Source organism: Sporobolomyces koalae, assembly GCF_050403365.1.
Source record: "Sporobolomyces koalae JCM15063 DNA, S_koalae_JCM15063T_v1_ctg15, whole genome shotgun sequence".
Taxonomy (NCBI): domain Eukaryota; kingdom Fungi; phylum Basidiomycota; class Microbotryomycetes; order Sporidiobolales; family Sporidiobolaceae; genus Sporobolomyces; species Sporobolomyces koalae.
Window position 1 is genome coordinate 1 of NW_027481756.1, and position 20010 is coordinate 20010.

General features: G+C 54.2%; 8 protein-coding genes across 8 annotated transcripts; 7 read left to right on the forward strand and 1 right to left on the reverse strand.

Moving 5' to 3' along the window:
* On the forward strand, positions 1 to 898 carry JCM15063_004511 (uncharacterized protein; the record flags this gene model as incomplete). Its single annotated transcript, XM_076678504.1, has 3 exons — positions 1 to 270; positions 367 to 428; positions 524 to 898. Coding segments are annotated over 3 exons (707 nt in total), but the record flags the coding sequence as incomplete, so codon positions are not given.
* A 1285-nt stretch (positions 899 to 2183) lies between these two features.
* On the forward strand, positions 2184 to 3873 carry JCM15063_004512 (universal stress protein; the record flags this gene model as incomplete). Its single annotated transcript, XM_076678505.1, has 6 exons — positions 2184 to 2664; positions 2806 to 2898; positions 2973 to 3163; positions 3238 to 3290; positions 3373 to 3468; positions 3531 to 3873. The coding sequence occupies 6 exons, from the start codon at positions 2184 to 2186 to the stop codon at positions 3871 to 3873; spliced, it is 1257 nt and encodes a 418-aa protein (XP_076534249.1).
* A 614-nt stretch (positions 3874 to 4487) lies between these two features.
* JCM15063_004513 (sugar porter family MFS transporter) lies at positions 4488 to 7651 on the forward strand (the record flags this gene model as incomplete). Its single annotated transcript, XM_076678506.1, has 19 exons — positions 4488 to 4654; positions 4833 to 5007; positions 5068 to 5101; positions 5163 to 5204; positions 5273 to 5323; positions 5384 to 5477; positions 5536 to 5767; positions 5834 to 5922; positions 5983 to 6149; positions 6218 to 6349; positions 6408 to 6441; positions 6504 to 6517; positions 6579 to 6639; positions 6705 to 6728; positions 6796 to 6850; positions 6915 to 7085; positions 7151 to 7325; positions 7400 to 7485; positions 7550 to 7651. The coding sequence occupies 19 exons, from the start codon at positions 4488 to 4490 to the stop codon at positions 7649 to 7651; spliced, it is 1905 nt and encodes a 634-aa protein (XP_076534250.1).
* Positions 7652 to 8058: 407 nt separating this feature from the next.
* Positions 8059 to 10189, forward strand: JCM15063_004514 (uncharacterized protein; the record flags this gene model as incomplete). The annotated part of the gene is made up of 9 exons (XM_076678507.1): positions 8059 to 8116; positions 8204 to 8276; positions 8382 to 8392; positions 8596 to 8614; positions 8678 to 9047; positions 9110 to 9463; positions 9539 to 9709; positions 9786 to 9986; positions 10049 to 10189. 9 exons carry the CDS (start codon positions 8059 to 8061, stop codon positions 10187 to 10189), a joined length of 1398 nt encoding a protein of 465 aa, XP_076534251.1.
* A 210-nt stretch (positions 10190 to 10399) lies between these two features.
* JCM15063_004515 (uncharacterized protein) lies at positions 10400 to 12560 on the forward strand (the record flags this gene model as incomplete). The annotated part of the gene is made up of 7 exons (XM_076678508.1): positions 10400 to 10892; positions 10959 to 11242; positions 11313 to 11799; positions 11876 to 11995; positions 12066 to 12161; positions 12253 to 12335; positions 12399 to 12560. 7 exons carry the CDS (start codon positions 10400 to 10402, stop codon positions 12558 to 12560), a joined length of 1725 nt encoding a protein of 574 aa, XP_076534252.1.
* A 161-nt stretch (positions 12561 to 12721) lies between these two features.
* JCM15063_004516 (uncharacterized protein) lies at positions 12722 to 14974 on the reverse strand (the record flags this gene model as incomplete). Its single annotated transcript, XM_076678509.1, has 9 exons — positions 12722 to 12861; positions 12953 to 13250; positions 13326 to 13592; positions 13666 to 13735; positions 13797 to 14040; positions 14104 to 14439; positions 14507 to 14606; positions 14674 to 14717; positions 14788 to 14974. 9 exons carry the CDS (start codon positions 14972 to 14974, stop codon positions 12722 to 12724), a joined length of 1686 nt encoding a protein of 561 aa, XP_076534253.1.
* A 519-nt stretch (positions 14975 to 15493) lies between these two features.
* Positions 15494 to 16741, forward strand: JCM15063_004517 (uncharacterized protein; the record flags this gene model as incomplete). The annotated part of the gene is made up of 3 exons (XM_076678510.1): positions 15494 to 15560; positions 15631 to 16406; positions 16469 to 16741. The coding sequence occupies 3 exons, from the start codon at positions 15494 to 15496 to the stop codon at positions 16739 to 16741; spliced, it is 1116 nt and encodes a 371-aa protein (XP_076534254.1).
* Positions 16742 to 17711: 970 nt separating this feature from the next.
* JCM15063_004518 (isovaleryl-CoA dehydrogenase) lies at positions 17712 to 19969 on the forward strand (the record flags this gene model as incomplete). Its single annotated transcript, XM_076678511.1, has 12 exons — positions 17712 to 17879; positions 18032 to 18223; positions 18292 to 18335; positions 18417 to 18633; positions 18704 to 18862; positions 18948 to 19091; positions 19166 to 19301; positions 19375 to 19403; positions 19461 to 19534; positions 19643 to 19735; positions 19812 to 19834; positions 19929 to 19969. The coding sequence occupies 12 exons, from the start codon at positions 17712 to 17714 to the stop codon at positions 19967 to 19969; spliced, it is 1320 nt and encodes a 439-aa protein (XP_076534255.1).
* Positions 19970 to 20010: the final 41 nt, after the last annotated feature.

The following is a 20010-nucleotide window of genomic DNA, read 5'->3' on the forward strand; positions in this document are numbered from 1 at the left end:
CTGCAGGCAACACGACCGTCCCGACCAAGAAGTCCGAGACCTTCTCGACTTACGCCGACAACCAGCCCGGTGTCTTGATCCAAGTCTTCGAGGGAGAGCGTGCTCGCACGAAGGACAACAACCTTCTCGGAAAGTTCGAGCTCTCGGGTATCCCCCCTGCGCCCCGTGGTGTTCCTCAGATCGAGGTTACCTTCGACATTGACGCCAACGGTATCCTCAACGTCTCGGCTGCTGACAAGACCACCGGAAAGTCGAACAAGATCACCATCAGTAAGTTGCGCGAGGAAATTGAACGAGGAGATCGAACGGGAACATTCCACTGACTCTCACCTTCTCTCTCTCTCTCGTTGCCTTCCTCTCTGATAGCCAACGACAAGGGTCGTCTCTCGAAAGAGGAGATCGATCGAATGGTCAGTGAGGCCGAGAAGGTAAGGACATCTTTGACAATCTTTGAAAAACCAAGTCGAAAAAAGCAGAATAAGTTGACTAACTTTCATTTTCGCTTGTCTTTCCACGAATACAGTACAAGGCCGAGGATGAGGAGGCAGCTGCCCGAATCACCGCCAAGAACGGACTCGAGTCGTACTCGTACAACCTCCGCAACTCGGTTGACGGTGACCTCAAGGACAAGCTCGAGGCTTCGGACAAGGAGGCGCTCGACAAGGCCATCACCGAGACCATCTCGTGGCTCGATGCTTCGGCCGAGGCTTCCAAGGAGGAGTACGAGGAGAAGCAGAAGGAGCTCGAGGCTGTCGCCAACCCCATCATGCAAAAGGCTTACGCCGCTGCTGGAGGTGCTCCCGGAGGCATGCCCGGAGCTGGTGGATTCCCCGGAGGTGCCGCCCCTGGCGCCGGTGCCGGAGGTGACGACGGACCTTCGGTTGAGGAGGTCGACTAAAGCACTCGCTTCGAACCTCGCTCAGCTCGTTGTCGTCGTCGTTTAGTCTCCCCCCGCATGTTCAGTCTCCCTAGTTGTTCCTTTCCTCTCTCGCTCTTTTTTGCCGTCGCAGTATACTTCACCACTACTACATGTACCTAGTCCACTCGATCTGCTTGAAAAGAATATGCTTTTAGACGCAAAAACCAACCTGTTTCGTCCTGCTGAGAACTCGAGTTCCTTCTGTCAGGGAGCTCCTGAATGCGTGACTGCGAGCGCTACCGTTTCTTGCCCCAACTCGAGGCGAGAGCCGCGATCTTGAACCTCACAGCGGTGCGAAATTTTGCATACAAATCTGATTGGACACAGCCGCAAGGTCTCGTAGCAGTTCGACTCGAGTTCTCGCTTTGGGCAGCCGCAAAAGAGTTGAGCGTGAGTAATTGGGGTATGTATTTCGATAGCAGATATCCAGGAGGCAAGAGAATCGGGACGGAAGCGGGAGAGCAAGAGAGAGGGAAAAGGAGCCGAAGATAGGAAAAATGGTCCGGAGAGACATTGAAATCGAGGAGATGATGCTCATTGCTGACGGGTCGATGGCGGGGAGGCGTTTGGGAGGGAGACGGAGGAAGGGGAGGTAGCGGCCTGAGCGCGAGTTCGAGATGAAGCCGAACATACTCGTTCCGGGTTTCGGGCTTTCACCTTCCCCAAGTAATGGATTACCGAGTCCGATGCTCCTTAAAGGGCGTACCCGGTCGCTCCCACGTCCCGTGATCGAATCGGAGAGGAATCAGAATATGTGAGCTGTGTGGCTCGAGCGCAGCTGGAGGACATCACGGTGACCATTGCGCCCGATAGGAGGTGATCATAGCGCCTCGAGTGATGAGAACGAGGAGAACAGGGGAGAGGAAGCAACGGGAAGGGCGTCGCGCAACGACGCCTGCGGGCGTTGGACGGCGTGACCATGACTCCCCTGGTGCACTCGGACATTTCTGCTGTGGGAGCACTTTGGTCCTTAGAGACGATTGTCCAAGTTCGATCGAGTTCGCGGAGACTGACTTCACGGCGAACTGCGCGAATAAACTCAAACTGCGCGGACTTCTTGGCAACGACTCATTCGGCTTCATTCGCTCTCCAATCTTCGATTCAGCAGTAAAGTCTGAATACAGAGTGTGCGAAACTACACCGAGGCCACCTACAGCATCAGTGGACCCCTGACTCGGCTTATCGCACACCCCCACGGCCCTTCTCCATCTCGGTCACTGCCCGCTCACCGCCTCGTTTAGCGGTCTCGAGCAACTCCGGCAACATGTCGCAGGCGACTTCGAACGGTCCTCCTCCTATCGGAGCCCCAGTGCGTCCGCTCGTCGACCGTCGTCGCTCGTCGTCGCGTGAACGCGGAGTGCTGCACCGCCAATCCTCGAGTCAGTCATCGAATGGCCTACCAGACGGCTTCAATCACACTCTACGATCTGCACTCAAGTGGACTCCATCGCCAACGTCGCAACAGCAGCAAGCACAACAGGAGATCCGAATCGAGCCTCCGACTCCAGCCGCCTCATCTCCGGTTCAAGAAACCCCACCTGCCGGAATTGACGACTCGCCGAGAGGGCGGAGAAGCAGTGAAGGAGCAGTGCGAGAAGCGAGGAAGAGTCTGAGCGACGTGTCCCTGACGCCCGAGTCGCGCGAGATGGAACCGAACCCAAGTTATCGCCGCAGGGTTGGATTCGATACGTTTGGCGCCGGGACTGACCTCGAGGGCAAAGCGAAAGCTACCGGTGGTGGAACAGGTGAGCTTGCCCCCTCCTTCTCTTCGGAACTCCTCGATTTGCCTCGCACAATCAGAAATGTGGCACCGCCCAAATCGAGGTGTAAGCTTAAACTTGATAGCATGCCAAACTGACATTTCTTGCCTGAATCAATTCCGCCAGGTGTAACGTATTCTTTCACCGTGTCGGCAAAATCTGCACAGTTCGCTCGAACCCGGTGGAGTCGAACTTTTCTCGTCTGTACCGACCTGAATGGTACATTTTCTCCGACAACATTACCTCTTGACCCGAAAACAAGAACTAATATTCTTGGGATACGCCTGAATCAGAATACTCTGTCAACGCTGTCAACTGGCTTCTAACGTCGCTGGCTGAAGATAACGACGAGGTCGTCGTGCTGCGGGTCATCGAACCAGGGTCGTCCGCGCACAATGCATGGAAAGCGAGCATGGAAGAGGCTCGCGAAGAAGCGGAAGATGTGCTCGAGGACCTGATGCAACGGAACGCGGACCAAAAATCTGTAAGTTTTTCCAAGAGTCAGCCCCTTCCCGCCCCTGATTGTCTGACCCCTGACTCCTTGTCATATCTGAACAGATGTCGCTTGTGGTCGAGTTCGCGATTGGCGAGATCGAAGAGACTATTCACCGGTTAGTCTAGCGGGGGTCGGAATATATACCTTTTGCCTACGAGAAAGCAGTGTACTGATGACGTTGGAAATTCCCTGCACAGTATGATCGAGATCTACAAACCAGACTCTCTCATTGTCGGCACTCGCGGCCGACCTGATTCGCTTCTCAAGTCGGCGTTCATGGGCTCGATATCTCGGTGAGCATCCTCGCTCAGCGCTATCTTGAGAGTCGAACCTGACTCTTCACATGGCGGTACAGATGGGCTGTCGCCCGTAGTCCCGTGCCAGTAGTCGTCGTCCGACCGGACGACAAGGTCCGGGAAAGTCTCGAACGACGGCTGCAAGATTCGAAGAGGGGCCGCTCTTACGTCTCGCTTCTGTCGCCAGAAGAGCGCGAGCGGTTCTTGGCCACAAGCGGAGCATTCGGAGCTGCGCTGGAGAGAACATCGACAGCTCCGGCCGCAGGAGATCGCGACGACGAGAATCAAGGTGGTCGTGTTGAGTTCAACGAGAGCGGATCAAAATCGGGCAAGAAGGAAGACGCAAAGAAGAAGAAGAAGGACAAGGGCAAGGAGTTTAAGCGCTTCGGTACATTCTCGTGAAGGCTTGTCGCGGTACCTTCACCTGTATCAATCTTTCGCCTCGACTCTTGGGTCTCGGAGTCGTCCAAATCTGTCATCACTCGGTTTCTTTCACTTGTCACCAAAGCGGGTCCTGTCCTCCAGCATATCGTCTTGTCTCTTCTTCGTAAACTCCCCCTCGTCTGTCGAATTGTGCATTGTAACTACGCTTCCCCCTTCGGCGTTCGTGACGCTCCGACAGGTCGACGGATCGGTCACTCGTGATGTACACCGAGCTGGGCCCGTGCAGGTTCGGCGGACGATGCGCCTCTCGATCTTGCCGGTCGACCGATTCTCCCTGGCTCTTTGCCCACTGTCAGCCGGTCCGTACTGTTCCCCCACGCGTCACTCGTGTGACGCAGTGCTGTACGGCTGGCAGCTGCTCCTCACGGAAGGGTTGCATACGTCATCGTAAATTCAATTCTGAACTAAAAACAGTTTTTCTTTTCGGAAGGGCCATAGAAGAAGTGGTGCTCACGAGTCACCTATGACTCTCTCTTTAACTTTCGAGTCGTCGTCGTCAAGAGGCAGACAGAACGAGCAACACTCAAGCGACCCCGCCCTCTTTTCTATCCAGCGAAGCTGCACCTTGTATAATGTCTGGGTCAAAACCTCCTAGCAAACTCCGGCATCTCAACTCTCACCACCACGAGCATTCGAATCGCTCGTCGGCCTCTCTCACCCATGTCGACTCGTCCTCTGCCGAGTCAGGCTTGGAAGGCGATCGAAAAGCAAAGAATGCCAAACTCGCCAACCCTCTCGAGTGCGCACTGTTCCTTTGTCGCTCTCGCCTGTTTCGCCCTCACCGACGAAAGCTGACCTTTTTCCCCTATCCGTTCTTCCGAAACTTGAACCTCTACTTGCGCCGAATTACGCGGTTCTCTCGATTGTAACTTCACTTGCACTTTTCGGCCTTCCCAAATCCCTTCCGATTCATTCAGAGGCAAATCCGAGGACGAACTCATGCAGGATGTCGACAAATTCGTCGAACATACTGGTCTGCACGACATCCATGACTTGCTCAAGAAAGCGGCACTCGTCGCGCAAGATCGCAGCAATTTCGAGCGATTGACTCAATTGGACGACGAGGAGAAGCGATTCTTGAGGGAAGAGCAGGTGCGCATCTTGCTTTCCGCCTAACGTGAGACCTCGTGGCTGATGGTCTCCTTTCAATAGACTCACAAATGGCGTCAAACGAAAACACTCTATCGTATGTGCACCGCACTTCTGGCCAGATTGCATTCGAGAACTGACGCGATGATTCGATACAGTTCAAGTCTTCATGGCTTCGATGGCCGCTGTTGTGCAAGGAAGTGAGTAGCTATCTGTGTGGCACAGGAAGATCTGTTCAAAACGCTGACGACCCCGGCCCTACGCTCAGTGGACGAGACGGTAATCAATGGCGCAAATTTGTTCTACCCAGAGCAATTCGGTTCGTTCCTTCAATTGGCTCGGCCCGAAGGACGGAAGCTGACGATTTGCTTTATTGCAGGTATTGGCTCGGACACCAAGCACGACACTTTGCTAGTCGGCCTGGTCAATGCCGCACCGTATCTCTGCAGTGCAGTCTTCTCGTGCTGGCTGACGTGAGTGCATCCAGCGTCAACGGATTGGTGTCAGTCGCTGACGATCGAGCACAAATAGGTATCCCTTGAACCGCTACCTCGGTCGTCGAGGAGCAATTTTCGTTTCAACCTTCTTCGCAGGTGCTTGCTGCATCTGGTCTGCCGTAACCAACACCTGGTGGCATCTGTTCATCGCACGCTTTTTCCTTGGCGTTGGAATCGGACCCAAGTCGGCAACCGTACCAATCCTGACATCCGAGGTCTCGCCTACTGCCATTCGAGGTGCGCTCGTGATGCAGTGGCAAGTCTGGGTAAATTTTGACGCAGCCAGGACTCCAGACTGTCTCGAGTACTGATACGTCGCTGATCTGGCTCAGACCGCCTTTGGCATCATGTTTGGAACGGTCTCGAGTCTCATCTTCCAGAAGGTGCCCGACAAGCCAGGAATTACCGGGCTCAATTGGAGGTGAGTTTGTTCAGGCAAGACTGTGTGCGAACACGATCGCTGACCCCTGCTGTTGGTCAGGCTCATGCTCGGTTCCGCGTGCCTGCCCGCGATTCTCGTTTGCGCTCAAGTTTACTTTACTCCCGAATCGCCTCGCTGGTTGCTCTCGCGAGGCGAACACCGCAAGGCCTACGAGTCTTTGCTTCGGCTGCGAAGGTCCCCAATCCAGGCTGCCATTGATCTGTATTGTGAGCCTCGACATGACATACTCGATCTCGAGCGTAGCTGAACCCTCAAGCGACTCCGATGATTTCAGCGATCGCCAAATCTCTCGAGGTTCAAAAGGAGATTCAAGAAGAAGCCCCACGGGGTATGGTTGCTCAACTGTTCCGCGAACCGAGAAACCGACGAGCGATGCTTGCGTCAACAATTCTCATGTTTGGTCAACGTAAGCTGCACCATACTGTCTGCAGGAGAGAATATCACACTGAGGTCAACTCGAACAGAATTCTGCGGTGTCAACGCCATCGCGTACTACAGGTAAGCCTTAAACTCGAACGAAATAATGCATCGATGCTAACCTCGTTCATGAATGAGATAAGTTCGACCATCTTCCGTAAGTCTAGCAAGGTTGCTTTGCAGGGATAGATGCAGCGTACTAAGTCGATACACTGCAGGCAACACGGGCGCCTCGATCACGAAATCGTTGCTTGGAAGTTTCGGCTACGGATTGCTCAAGTGAGAATCTTTTCCCTGACATGACAACGCTTGATTTCGAACCCGACTAAAATCTTCGGTTGTAGTTGGGTGTTCGCGCTTCCTGCCTTGTGCGTCTCTTCCCAATACCTGTTTGAGCTTGGATTTGTTGCTCACGACCTGCCCTCAATTCAACAGTTTGACGATCGACTCTTTCGGTCGAAGAAGCTTGCTGCTCTTCACCTTCCCCTTCGTACGCATGGTTGAATGTCTGTATCGTAAGTGAGGGTAGCTTACACGACGATTTCCTCTTGCAGCTCTCGTTCTTCCTGTTCATCGCGGGCTCTGGCTTCTACATCAAATCGCCTCATGGAGAATTGGGAATGGTGACGACCGGAGTGTACCTGTTTACGTGTTTCTACTCTAGTGGTATGGGACCCATCCCGTTCGCGTACTCTGCCGAGGCGTACCCTCTCGCTGTCCGCGAAGTGCGTCAAATCTTCCTCTCTCTCCTTTAGTTACTGCACGAGCTCATGTACACTATCACTCACAGGCTGGCATGTCGCTCGCCACCGCCACAACCTGGACATTCAACTTTGTCCTGGCCCTCGTGTTCCCTCTCATGCTCGTCGCGTTGACCCCGAGCGGAGCCTTCTACTTCTTCGCCGGCTGGAACATGATCCTCTTCTTCCTCGTCCTCTTGTTTGTTCCCGAAACCAAGCAACGATGTACGTACCTGCTCCAAATTCGCTATATATCATGTAGGAGAGCTGACCAGACCACATTTGGATCGATCCCGCAGCGCTCGAGGAGCTTGACGAAGTATTCTCAATGTCGTCTGCACGTCTCGCTCGTTACGGTTTACAGACTCCAGGCCACCACTTCAAGGTGAGTTGTCTTTATGGTCTCTCTGCTTTTCTCACACGCTGAGACAATCGAGGTATTTCTGCAGCGGATTGTCCTGCGCAAGGATGTCAAACGATCCCCACTTCACAACTTCAACCCTTCCGAGGAGAAGGACACCCCGCAAGTAGAGCACAGAGAGAAGGCGTAACAATTTCTTGGCCCGATCCTTTGTTATTAACAGTGTATATAGTCTATACGTACCACGTAGCAACCTAATATTATTTCACTCGCATTGGTAAAGCATTCTACATTATAGGCCAGTCGCCGACAGCATGTGGTAGAGAGGTGGTGAGCACGGATGATCGGGAGCCGGGAGTTGGAACTCACTGTGAGCGATGCGTTCGGATTTCATGTCGCCGGTAGTCGCGGCTCCGCAAAGGGTTCACGACTTGGCGCGCGAGAGCGACGCGTTTTTCGGATCGGAAGCAGGGGTTCAAGCAGCGACGAAAAGTGCCGAAAAATCTGTTTGATCTGATAAAGTGCGTGATCTAGATCTGGGCAGCCCACTTTCCCTCCCTCTCCTCCTCTCACATCGTTCCCCTCCGCCTGTACAAGATGGTCGCCATCATCCCACCCACTCGGAACGTTGTCATCCTCGGTGCAAGCTATGCCGGTACGCGTCTCCGCTTGTACTGGGAGAAAGGCAAACGCCCAGAGTTTCCATTCCGAACTCACCGTCTTCCTGGTCTTTCTGACGCAGGTGCCCGTGCTGCCGAGCTCCTGTCTCGGTCCCTCCCCTCGACGCATCGTGTAGTCGTCGTCGATCGCCAAAGGTGAGTGCCCCAGATTGCCCGGAACTCGGCCGCGGCTCGCTTCATTCCGCCTGATGCCAGGGACGACACGCATACTGATTGCTTCTGTCGCGCTACGAAACACAGTCATTTCAATCGTGAGTAGTCCCGCAACTCTTGGCGATGCTGGAAGGCGCGAGGGCAACTTGACGTCGGCGGAAGATATCGGGAAGATCGCTCTGTGGATTGATCGATGATGGACAAGCGGACGGTCACTGCGGCATGCGCACAGCGTCTCTGACATGGAACAACGCGCCTTCAAGACCCGAACCGAAACTGACTGCCCTGCTCCTTTTTGCAGATCTGTATCTTCATCCTCGGTTAGTGACGACAACCTTGCTATGGATACAGCTTGAAACTGACGGTTGACGAGTTCTCTAAAGTGTGAGCGTTGTGCCCGGACATGCCAACAAGGTCTTCGTTCCCTACGCTGGCGTCCTTCCCAAGGAATCGGAACCTCGAAGCGCTGGCCATGTCCTGATCCACGCTGCCGCCACCGCCATCACCGACAAGTACATCGAATTCGATCGAGCCCTGTTGGAACACGAACGGGACCTCGAAGGTGACGAGGACGAGATTGAAAAATTGACCCACGAGATCGCCGACGCCAAGCTCGATGCCGACCAAAGCGACAAGGAACTCGCAGGTCGTCGCATCAAATGGGACTTTATGATCTACGCTCTCGGCTGTGCCCTGCCTCCTCCTCTATTTTCGACCGCTCGCACGAAACCGACTGGAGTTGCATTCCTCGAGGTAAGCTCTTACGTTCGCTTTTCTCGTCCCAGTGCTGTGGTTGACTGTCTTGCTTGCTATAGGCTCAACAAGCGTCTATCGCTTCTGCAACGAATATCCTGATTGTCGGAGCTGGCGCTCTCGGCATTCAATACGCCACCGATATTGCCGACTTGTACAACAATCCGGAGAACGTCCACCATATTCCCGAGTCTTGTCGTCCTGCCAAGAAGAAGAAGATCACGATTGTTCACTCGCGCGACCGCTTTCTGCCCCTCTACAAGCAAGAGGTACACGACGAGGTTCTCAGGAGGATGGAAGAACTAGGCGTCGAAGTCATCTTTGGAGAGAGAATGGCTTTGCCAGAGGAGCATACGGCTGGAGAAATGCAAACGATCCGGACGAGCAAGGGCAAAGAGATTCAATACGATTTGCTGGTCAGTCTCCTCGCCCGGATCTTCTCCAGATTCTATCGTAATCTTCGACTCTGATGAACGGTACTTCCGAAACAGTTGCGTTGCACCGGGCAAAAGCCAAACTCTCAGCTCATGCGCGAGTACTTGCCCGAGACGATCGACGCGCACGGTTTTGTCAAGATCCGCCCTACACTCCAACTCGATGCGTCTGACGTGTCGCCGAAAAAGTTTAGCGACAAGCTTAACCGGATTTACTCGATTGGCGATGTAGGCTTTCTTTTCCCGCTCTCTGGTTGTCTCGTCTCTAATGATCTAATGTAAAATTCAATCGCCATCTTTTCAGGTCGCAGCAGCAGGTGTGATCAAAGCTGGACACACGGGCTGGAACCAGGCGGGAGTCGCCGTGCAGAACATCATGACGAGTCTCGGCTACCCTGGCGAAACCGATGCGACTGCGGAACCTGTCGCCACCGATAAAGCGCAAGAGCACAAGTTGGCGGACTACGAGAAGAGTCCTCCTCAGATCAAAGTCACCCTCGGGCTCGTGAGCGCTAGCTTTCCTCGATTTCCGAGGCACCTCACGATATTGACGGGTTTCTTTTTCAGCGCCATTCGATCTCGGAACTTGTCGCTCAAATGGGAGATCAAGAGACGTACGTCAAGACGTCGGATGAGGGCAAGATCGACGGGCACTACGAATTGATCTGGAAGAATTTTGGTGCCGATCCGAGCGACTTGAACGCTTAGGCCCTCCCAATAGTCTGTTTCTTCACTGCATATATAGACTGTAGATTCGGTAGATGTTGTCCATACGTTTGCAATCTGTGCCCATTGTGTTCAACAGTGTCAAAAGTGAGAGCAGCGTCGAAGGATGCCACAGGAGGCAAACCGCGCGCATGCTTCTTCTCCACCTCTCCAACCCAACTCTCGCACTTCCTCACTTCGGGTTGTTTCAGAATGCTGATATGGATACTAGCGCTGCCGCTCGTTGGCGCCCTGGCGAGCTCGCAATCGTTGGACGCGAAGTCTCTCGTCAAGGACGTGCCGGCGCTTCCTCTCGGTCTGTACCGACACCTGAGGGCATCTGAAGCTGAAGTAGCTCGTGCGCAAGAGCTCGATCTTACGACGCAAGCGACGCAGCAAATCCCCTTCCTCTCCCCCTCACCTTCGTCGTCGTCATCTTTCCCCCCACATTTTTTTGACCAGCTCGTCTCGCACGACCCTGATGTACCTTCGGCAGGGCACGCCTCGACGGATGACTCTCACAACTCGACATTCAAACAGCGGTACTGGTTCGACGCGTCCTACTACAAGAAAGGCGGACCCGTCTTCCTCCTCGACGCAGGCGAGACCAACGCCGAGGGTCGGATCCCGTTCCTCGAGAAGGGGATCCTCAAGATCTTGAGCGAAGCGACAGGAGGTATCGGCATCGTGTTTGAACATCGATACTGTACGCCCGAACCGAGTCCCTCAGCTCACACCGTCAACATTGCTAACCGTTTCCTGGCTACCCCAGACGGAGAATCGTTCCCAGTCAAGAAGCTCACGACCGACTCGTACCGGTTTTTGACTGCCCTGCAGTCGATACAAGACTCGAACTATTTTGCCGAGAACGTCGTCCTGCCCGGGTTCGAGCACCTCGATCTCTCGCCCAAAAAGACGGCTTGGATCCGATACGGCGGAAGTTACGCCGGTGCTACTTCAGCCCTTGCACGAAAGCTCTATCCCGAGTTCTGGTGGGGAGCGATCGCCTCGAGTGCCGTGACGACCGCCATCGTTGATTACTGGCAATACTACAAAGTCAGCAAGGCTTTCGATTCCATGATCAGCGTCCGTTTTCTGGTGCTGACACGGTCGGCTTATACCACAGCCTATTCAAGCACACGCTCCGCCAGAATGCATCTCGCAACTCGAGAACCACACCGCCGCGATCGACTCGATCCTCGCACTCAAGAGTTCGCTCCTCACTTCATCTCTCAAGACGTACTTTGGATTACCGAACGTGACCAAGGATGAAGATTTTGTCAATGCGCTCTCGATGCCGCTAGGAAGCTGGCAGGCGAGAAACTGGGATCCTCGAGTCGGTAGCAAGACGTTCTACCGGTTCTGTGACGCTCTCACGAACAATGCGAGCGCTTCCGGTCAAATCGAGGAGGAGATGTCCCTCCCCAAGTGGCCGTCGAACCCGAGGAAACAGCTCGCGGCGTTCGCAAACTATGCGAACTATGTCAAAGAACACATCGCCTCTCGTTGCCCCGAAGGAGTCGCGCAAGACGATTGCTTCGGTACCGATCTGTACGACGGGGACGGACTCGAAGAGGCGCCGTGGAAGTCGTGGTCTTACCAATTTTGCACGGGTAAGGCTCTCTCGCCCTTGGTTCCTCACCGTGTCGCGAAAACTCTGACGTTTCCGCTTTTGGGGGGTTTCGACAGAATGGGGATACTTTATGGGAGGAGCACCGAAAGGACAACCGACCATCGTCTCGCGACTCATCACTCCCGAATATACGGGTCAAATCTGCAAGCAAGCATTCCCGCCTGGAAAGCTTAACGGTACGTTTCTCCTGCACTCGTCGCCTGGTACCGGTCGTACTTGATACAAGAATTATTTGCCGAGAAACAGCGGTTCCTGTCACTCCAAATGTGACCCGAATCAACCAGTATGGATCGTTTGATCTCTCGTACCCACGTCTCGCGTTCATCGATGGCAGTGCAGATCGTGAGTACCTCGCACGAAGTCGCAGCACATATGCGGGACTTTTTCGGTCCTCGAGCTAGGCATACTGACAAGCTCGATTGTTGTGTGACAGCTTGGATCTACGCAACTCCGCATTCTCCTGAAGCCAAGTCGAGAAAGGACACGATTCGCAAACCTTTCAAGATCATTCCCGAAGTAAGAAAGAAACATTGTTCATCTTCCGACTGTACTCTTTGACCAATCCATCACATTTTTCAGGGGGTGCATCATTGGGACGAGAATGGTTTGACCGATCCCGAGCAAGAACCGAAAGAGATTCACAAGATTCATCAAGAAGAGATCGCGTTCGTGCGACAATGGCTTCGAGAATGGAGAGGCAGGGGCAAGTGGAAGATGGATTCTTGGACTAGAGACGATTAAATTGAAACAGTTTGAACAAGCCTTTTGCAAGTCATGCCTTAAGTCTCTCTTACTCTTGTTTTGAAGATGCAGTGGAGATGTATGAGAACCATGCGATTGAATGACATATTTTGGTTTAAAAAAAGGGATAAGCATGGGACGAGGTGGATCTCTATTCCCTTTTATCGTACTTTCCAAGCTTGAGCTTGAGTTTCCCGTTTGTCTCCAGTGGGGGTCACGACGTTCCACACCATCTCGACGAGCAACTCTCGAGAGTTGTCTGGGTTCTTGGCGACTTTGATCGTACCCTCAACCTTTGAACCTGCATGAAACAACAACATCACGAACTGGAATCAGCTCCACTTGAAAACAAAGCCAAATACGCTCGGTTGCAAGAAGGGAACAAGCTTTACCGATTTCGACTTGGATCGGTTGTTTGAGCAAGAATGCAGTTTGTTTCCAATGCGTAGGAGTGTCCCATGCACCCGTCGTGAAAAAGATTTCTCCATCTTGATCTCGAACACTCGATTTCCGTAGGGAAGAATCCGCGAGTCGAGCACTCGAGGCAAAGTACGTGTCAAAGTGTGCGAGGAACGAATGTAGGAGGAACGATTTCGATTCAGGACTTGAAGCAGGGGCACGTTCGATTGGGAGGGTGAACGGAGAAGTGAACGAGAGGGCTTCGATCGAAGTCGTTCCCGTGAGAATATCCTGAAACACATCGAACCAAATTAATCGAGAGACCAGAGAATGGGAATGAGAGTTGGAAGAAAAAAGAAAACTAACCGTAATCGATTGTTCTCCACTGACCACCTCGCCATTGTCGTACACCTCGATGATCGCCTCGTCCTCGATCCCTTCCTTCATGCACGACATGTCGAACCCGTACACGTTGTCCCAGTACTCGACGCGGTCAGTAACCCACGGTTGTCCCGCGTAGGCCGACAAGAGGATCGAGGTTTGAGACGGGACCATCAACCCGTTTGGGGCGAGGTACTTGTCTCGAGCGAGCAGGACCGAGTCGAGCATGCATTCGTACAGCAGGCAGTAACCCTGTCATTGTTGACGTCAGCTTGTGAGTTTGACCGACCTGCGAAAAGAGAGGGGGGGTTGCAAAAGAACTTGCCATCCATTCCGAGATGATCACGTCGACCTTTTCGGGTAATTCAATCTCTTCCACTTTTCCCTTAATCACTCTATGATTGCGAAAATAGGAATCAGAAGAGGTTCCGAAGTTGGGAGAAGGCGCAAACTTACTGAATGACATTGTTGAATCCGTTCGCTTTAATGTTGCGCATCGCCTTGTACGCAACGTTGCTCGCGTCGACGGCGTACACTTTCTTCGCGCCTGCCTTGGCGGCAAACATGGAAAGAATACCTGTACCGCAGCCAACGTCGAGGACGATTTTGTCCTTGAACACGGGTGCGTTTGCTGGGTGGAGGATAAAGTCCCGGTACGCGTTCGTACGCACGGCATCCTTGAGCATAATCTCGTGAATATCTGCACGTTTAAAAAAACATGAGCGATGAGCCTCACGGAACAAGGAAAGGAGTCAAGATTCACCGTTGTATTGGTACGATTCAAAGTAGTGATCGTCATCCTTGTGGGCGGCTTGACCATCTTTGCGCTCTTCCTGTCTGTCCTTGCCTTTGCCCTTGCCCTCGGTCACTTTGATTTCGTCGTTTGCGTGTGCGACTTGATCGAGTCCCATCGAGTCACCACATCGTTCGCGCACGATCCGGCGCAGCGAATCGTTCGCGGCCTGCGAGTCGGCAAGTTGGGCCTGGAGAACCTCGATCAAGTCTCGCGCGGTCGGATCTTGCGAAGCAGGAGAGGCAGCAGAAGTCGAGGGTTCGGCGGATGGGGCTGAAGCGAGAGAGAGCGAGTCGAAATCGAGTTCTACATGTTGCGCGACAACGTGAGTGATCTTGGGTGCAGGAGAGACGCCGGAGGGGAAGGACTGTACGCAGGAGGGCGTCGTTCTCGATGACGGGTTTGAGGTACTGGTCATCGTCGAGGAAGCCAGCGTTGCGGTCAAGACGACGGAGCGAAGCCGGATCCGGGTGCTGTCGTTCATCTCGGCTGTCAGCTCGGATTCGAGAGTAAGAGCAGAGGGAATTGGGAGGAGCTCACGGTGGCCCGGATGTAGTTGATAAGGCGGATGCGTTCAAAGAAGTCTGCAACGAGGCGGTGTTGAGTCTGCGGTTCGCGCTCTCGCGGACAAGCACGTGCGAGGACGGGACTGACCAAGGGTACTCGCGAGGAGAGCGAGATCGACGCCGTGGGTGAGCTTGTCGTGCTCGAGGGCGAGCTCCGCCGAGGGGAACGATTGTTGATCGAAGAGCGACTGAGCCGGTTGCGCCTCTTCGGTCCAGTCGTCCCACGTCTCGTCGTCGGACGCGTGCGAGGAAGACGAGCCACTGTGCTGCGACATGATTGCGTGTACCGGTGGATCGAGTTTGAGCTGACGAGAGAGCCTGAACGTAGACAAGCTCGGATTAGGATTAGGGCGAGACTTTTTTGGATTTTCGTTTTCCGCTCGCTGCCAGTGCGCCTCGCTCTCTTTTCTCTCTGTCCCGTTTCTCCCGCAGCACCCGACAGTGTACGTCTCCTTGTCCCTTGCACCTGCAGCTGCAGCACACGACTCGGCCCCGTCAGCAGCACACCGGCACCCAGGCTCGAGGAGAGCGAGCGAGCACGCAAAAGCGGGTCGCGAATTTTCCCTCCACGACGCTACACTCGGCACTCGCGCACAATGCCTCGCATTCGAAGGCAGGCAGTATCGCGCTAGACTCGGCTGGTCAGGATCGGCGTGGAGATGGCGTGGCTGCGCGGTGCTGGGGGCCGTGATCGTGCAATTCTCCTCGCCTGAACTGCATTGCTGATATCCTCGTTTCGCTCCTGCTCTCCCCCTCTCTCGCCACCCTATAACCGGTACTGCTCCTATAGAAAAATGGCCTCCCGTCCCGTCGTCCAGGTTCGATCGCTCGAAGGCGAGTCTTCCAGCACTCTCCCCCTTCGTAGGTGCTCCTCTCGCTCTCTCTCGTCGTCTCGAGGAACATGCCGTCTCATGCGCTCTGCTCGACTCAGCCGCTGTCTTCACCGCCCCCATCCGTTCGGACGTCGTCGCCCAGATCCACAAGTCGATCGCCAAGAACCGTCGCCAACCTTACTCGGTTGCTGAGAACGCCGGCCACCAAACCTCTGCCGAATCGTGGGGAACCGGTCGCGCTGTCGCGCGTATCCCCCGTGTTGGAGGAGGAGGAACCCACCGCTCGGGACAGGCCGCTTTCGGTAACATGTGCCGTGGTGGACGCATGTTCGCTCCTACCAAGATCTGGCGCAAGTGGCACGTCAAGGTCAACCAGAACCAACGCCGATTCGCCGTTGTCTCTGCCGTTGCCGCCACCGCCGTCCCGTCGCTCGTCCTCGCGCGCGGACACAAGATCGAGGGTGTCTCCGAGATCCCCCTCGTCGTCTCGTCGTCGGTCGAGTCGATCCAGAAGACCAAGGAGGCCGTCGCCGCTCTCCAGGGTCTCCAGGCTCACGCCGATGTCGCCAAGGTGATCGCGTCGAAGAAGGTCCGCGCCGGTAAGGGCAAGGCCCGCAACCGCAAGTACCGCCAGCGCCGTGGTCCCCTCGTCATCTACGGCGAGGACAAGGGTCTCGTCAAGGCCTTCCGCAACATCCCCGGAGTCGAGACTGCCAACGTTCGCTCGCTCAACCTCCTCACCCTCGCCCCGGGAGGACACCTCGGTCGCTTCGTCATCTGGACCGAGTCGGCTTTCGCCCAGCTCGACGAGGTCTTCGGTACCTTTGACAAGCCCTCGACCCTCAAGAACGGCTACAAGCTTCCCCTCTCGAAGGTTCGTCACTCTCTGTTGAACTCACTCGCCGTCTATCTTTTTCTTACCGTCTCTTTTTTTAGGTCACTGCCACCAACATCTCGGACGTCATCGCGTCTGAGGAGATCCAGGCCGTCGTCCGCGCTCCCATTGGCGAGGCCCGCACCAAGCGTGCTCACGTCCAGAAGAAGAACCCCCTCAAGAACCGCGCTGTTCTCTTCAGGATGAACCCTTACGCCAAGACCCAGATCCGTCAAGCTATCGCTGCCGAGAAGTCGACTGGCAAGAAGGCTGGACACAAGCAACCCCTCGTCAAGGCCTCGGCCGGATTCAAGGAGTCGCTCCTCTCCGCCTAAACCAAAACTTCCAACCAAGTTTTGGCTAGAGTGTGAGGGGGGAAGAAGGGTTCGACGAGGTTAGTGTAGTCTGCGTGGTGGGAGGACATGGTTTGGTGGGGAAACACTGAGGGAGATGTGCGGGGAAACACCCAAAAAAAAAGAAGGGAAACAGAAAGGCAGGATTGAGATCGGGATTGAAAGTCGCGGGACATGCACTGGGTTTCACAGGGACTCATGATTGGTCTTCTCGGGAACAAGGGTTTGTGCCTTTAGCTAGGTATCATTCCTTGCTCTCTCGAGGAGAACCGGGCTCGTTTCCTTGGGGATCACAAGCTGCGTTTCTCATTCGATCAGTCTCTCAGCATCCATCTCGTCCTTCACTTCTTCTTCTCTTCCGTTTCCTTTTCACGTCGACCTTTTTGACATTTTCTTTCGCCTCTTTTTCTATGTGTTTTTGATCGTTGCCTTTCCACAATGATCTCGGAACTCTTTCAACTTTTTTCTCACTCAAAACACCTCAGAACTGGCTTCGAGATCCGATCCGAGAGTGAGTTCGCTTTGGCTGCTTCGAGCTCATTCTATCGAGAACTCTACCAGTCAGGTCAGTTTGAGCTCGAGCGCGCCTGCTCGGGCAAGATGTTCGCGAGCCCCGTTTGTGTTTCGAGGGGACAGTGAGCAGGACCCATCCACGCGTTGTTGATTCGTGTGTCCTCATCAGCATCACATGGGTCACGAGTTCTGGAGAGATATAAATTCCACGCGGACGGCTAACCGATGCAAACGCGCGCGCGTGCGGCGGTGCGTCCAGTTCTCCCACTCTCTGCTCATCACCTCGTTCACTCCGGCTCATTGACTCGCCACCCAAGTTCGTCGCTGAACCTCTTCCACAGCCGACACCACACAACCCTCCTGCCGTTGGCCTTGAAACCCAGACTTTCCCCACATCCTCCCTTTCCCACCCCTCCCGTCCTCATCCACCACTTTTCGAATGGCTCACTACGGGTTCGGATTCGTCATTCGACCGCTCACGACCACGTTCGCTGCCCGCAACGCTTCAAGATCGATACTCTCGAAGTTGGCCGCACCTGGTGGGATCGCTAGACCTTTCTCTGGGTATGCCGCTCACTTGACTGGACTCACGGACGAACAGCACGAGGTACGCAACACCCCCTTTCAAACGATTCTCTCTGTGTGTACGATTGCTGACTTGACGCATTCTGTCGCCAAAACGCTTTCTCTCCCCATTCCCTCCCATACCCGCTCCCCCATCGGTGCATTCTCAAATGACTTGGGAACGGGAAAACTCAGTTGCGAGAGACAGTCGCCGATTTTTGTACTCGAGAGATCAAACCGATCGCACACAAGACGGACAAGTCGGATCAATTCCCGATGGAAATGTGGCACAAGTTTGGAGAGATGGGGTTACTCGGAGTGACGGTACCTGAAGAACTTGGGGGTTTGGGTAAAGGGTACCTCGATCACTTGATCGTCATGGAAGAGGTAAAGTAAAACTCTTTGTGACCCCCGAAAGACGAGACTGAATTCGAAACATGACAAAATTCCGTCAGATTTCGAAAGCTTCTGGATCGATCGCACTCTCTTATGGAGCTCAGTGAGGCACCTGAAAGTGTTCTCTTTTCCTCTTGAGCATGTGAGCTGATCTTTGGCTCATTTCGGAACATTTGTCCACCAGTTCAAACTTGTGTGTCAACCAACTTCTCCGACATGGCAACGAAGCGCAACGAGCCAAGTACCTGCCGGGACTCCTGTCCGGCGAATCAGTCGGCTCGCTCGCGATGAGTGAGAGCGATTCTGGAAGTGACGTTGTGAGCATGAAACTCAAGGCGGAACAAACGACGCGTGATGGAGAGAAAGGGTACCTGCTCAATGGACAGAAGATGTGGATCACGGTAGGGACATGCCTCTCTCTTTGCAAAGGTATCCTCTTTGTTAATCTGGTTCGACATTGCACACGCTTAGAACGGACCCGACGCCGATGTCTTGATCATTTACGCCAAGACGGATCCCAAGGGCGCGTCGAAAGGCATCACGACGTTCATCGTCGAGAAAGGGTTCGAAGGGTTCAGCATCGCGCAGAAACTTGACAAACTTGGCATGAGGGGATCGCACACGGGCGAGGTACGGGCAAAATTCTCTCTTTACCATTTTCCCAGCCGAATAGATTAGTGACCAATTTCAAACATCTGCCCTTTGGGACTAACAGCTCGTGTTTGAGGATTGTTTCGTACCCGAATCAAACGTGCTCGGCAAGATTGGAGGCGGTGCGAGAGTCCTCATGTCGGGACTCGACCTCGAACGAATCGTCCTGTCGGGAGGTCCTCTCGGATTGATGCAGGCGGCATTCGATGTGCGTTCAGAGACCTTTTCCCGCAGACTTAGTGCCACGTAACCTGACTCAATCGCCACAATTCCCTACACAAGACTGCGATCCCGTACGTACACGAACGGGAACAATTCGGCGTCGCGATCGGTTCGTTCCAGTTGATGCAGGGCAAAGTCGCCGACATGTACACTCGCCTGTGCTCGACACGAGCGTACCTGTACAGCGTTGCCCGAGGTCAGTCTTTACTCCGGATTGGCCCGCGTCCAGTTGGATTCTGAGACCGTTTTCTCGTTTCCGATTGTCCTAGCTTGCGATGCCGGTCACGTCTCGAGACGAGTGAGTGTCCTTTTCTCCCTCCACAAAGCTCGCTGATCACGTCCGATTGTTCGATAGGACTGCGCTGGCGCAATCCTGTACTCTTCGGACCGAGCAGTCGAAGTTTGCCTCGAAGCGCTTCAAATGCTAGGGCAAGTCCACTTTATACTTTAGCCCCCACGCCGCTACATCCACGAGGACCGGGCAATGCCAAGAGTCTGACTTTCTTTTTCCTGGGTGCCTTTATGATGAACGAGCAGGGGCAATGGCTACACGAATGATTACGAAGTGAATCGGTTCTTGCGCGATGCGCTACTGTACAAGGTTGGAGCGGGAACTCAAGAGATCCGAAGGTGCGATCTTGGAAGCCATTCCCTCCGTCGCCGTTCACCAATCGAGCTCACGCATCTCTGTTTTGTCGATTGACAGAATGCTGATTGGGCGCGAGTTCAGTCAGTCTTTCGAAGTTTCTTTGCTTCTTCTTGACCAAAAGATCAAGAAGCTTGTACAACGAGCCGAACGCTGATTGATCAACCTTGAACACAGATAACGATTTCGACGTGAAACCTCGTGCTATGGCTCAGTAGATGGTGGCTCGACGCGAGCCGAGGCCTTCCAGCGTATGGAA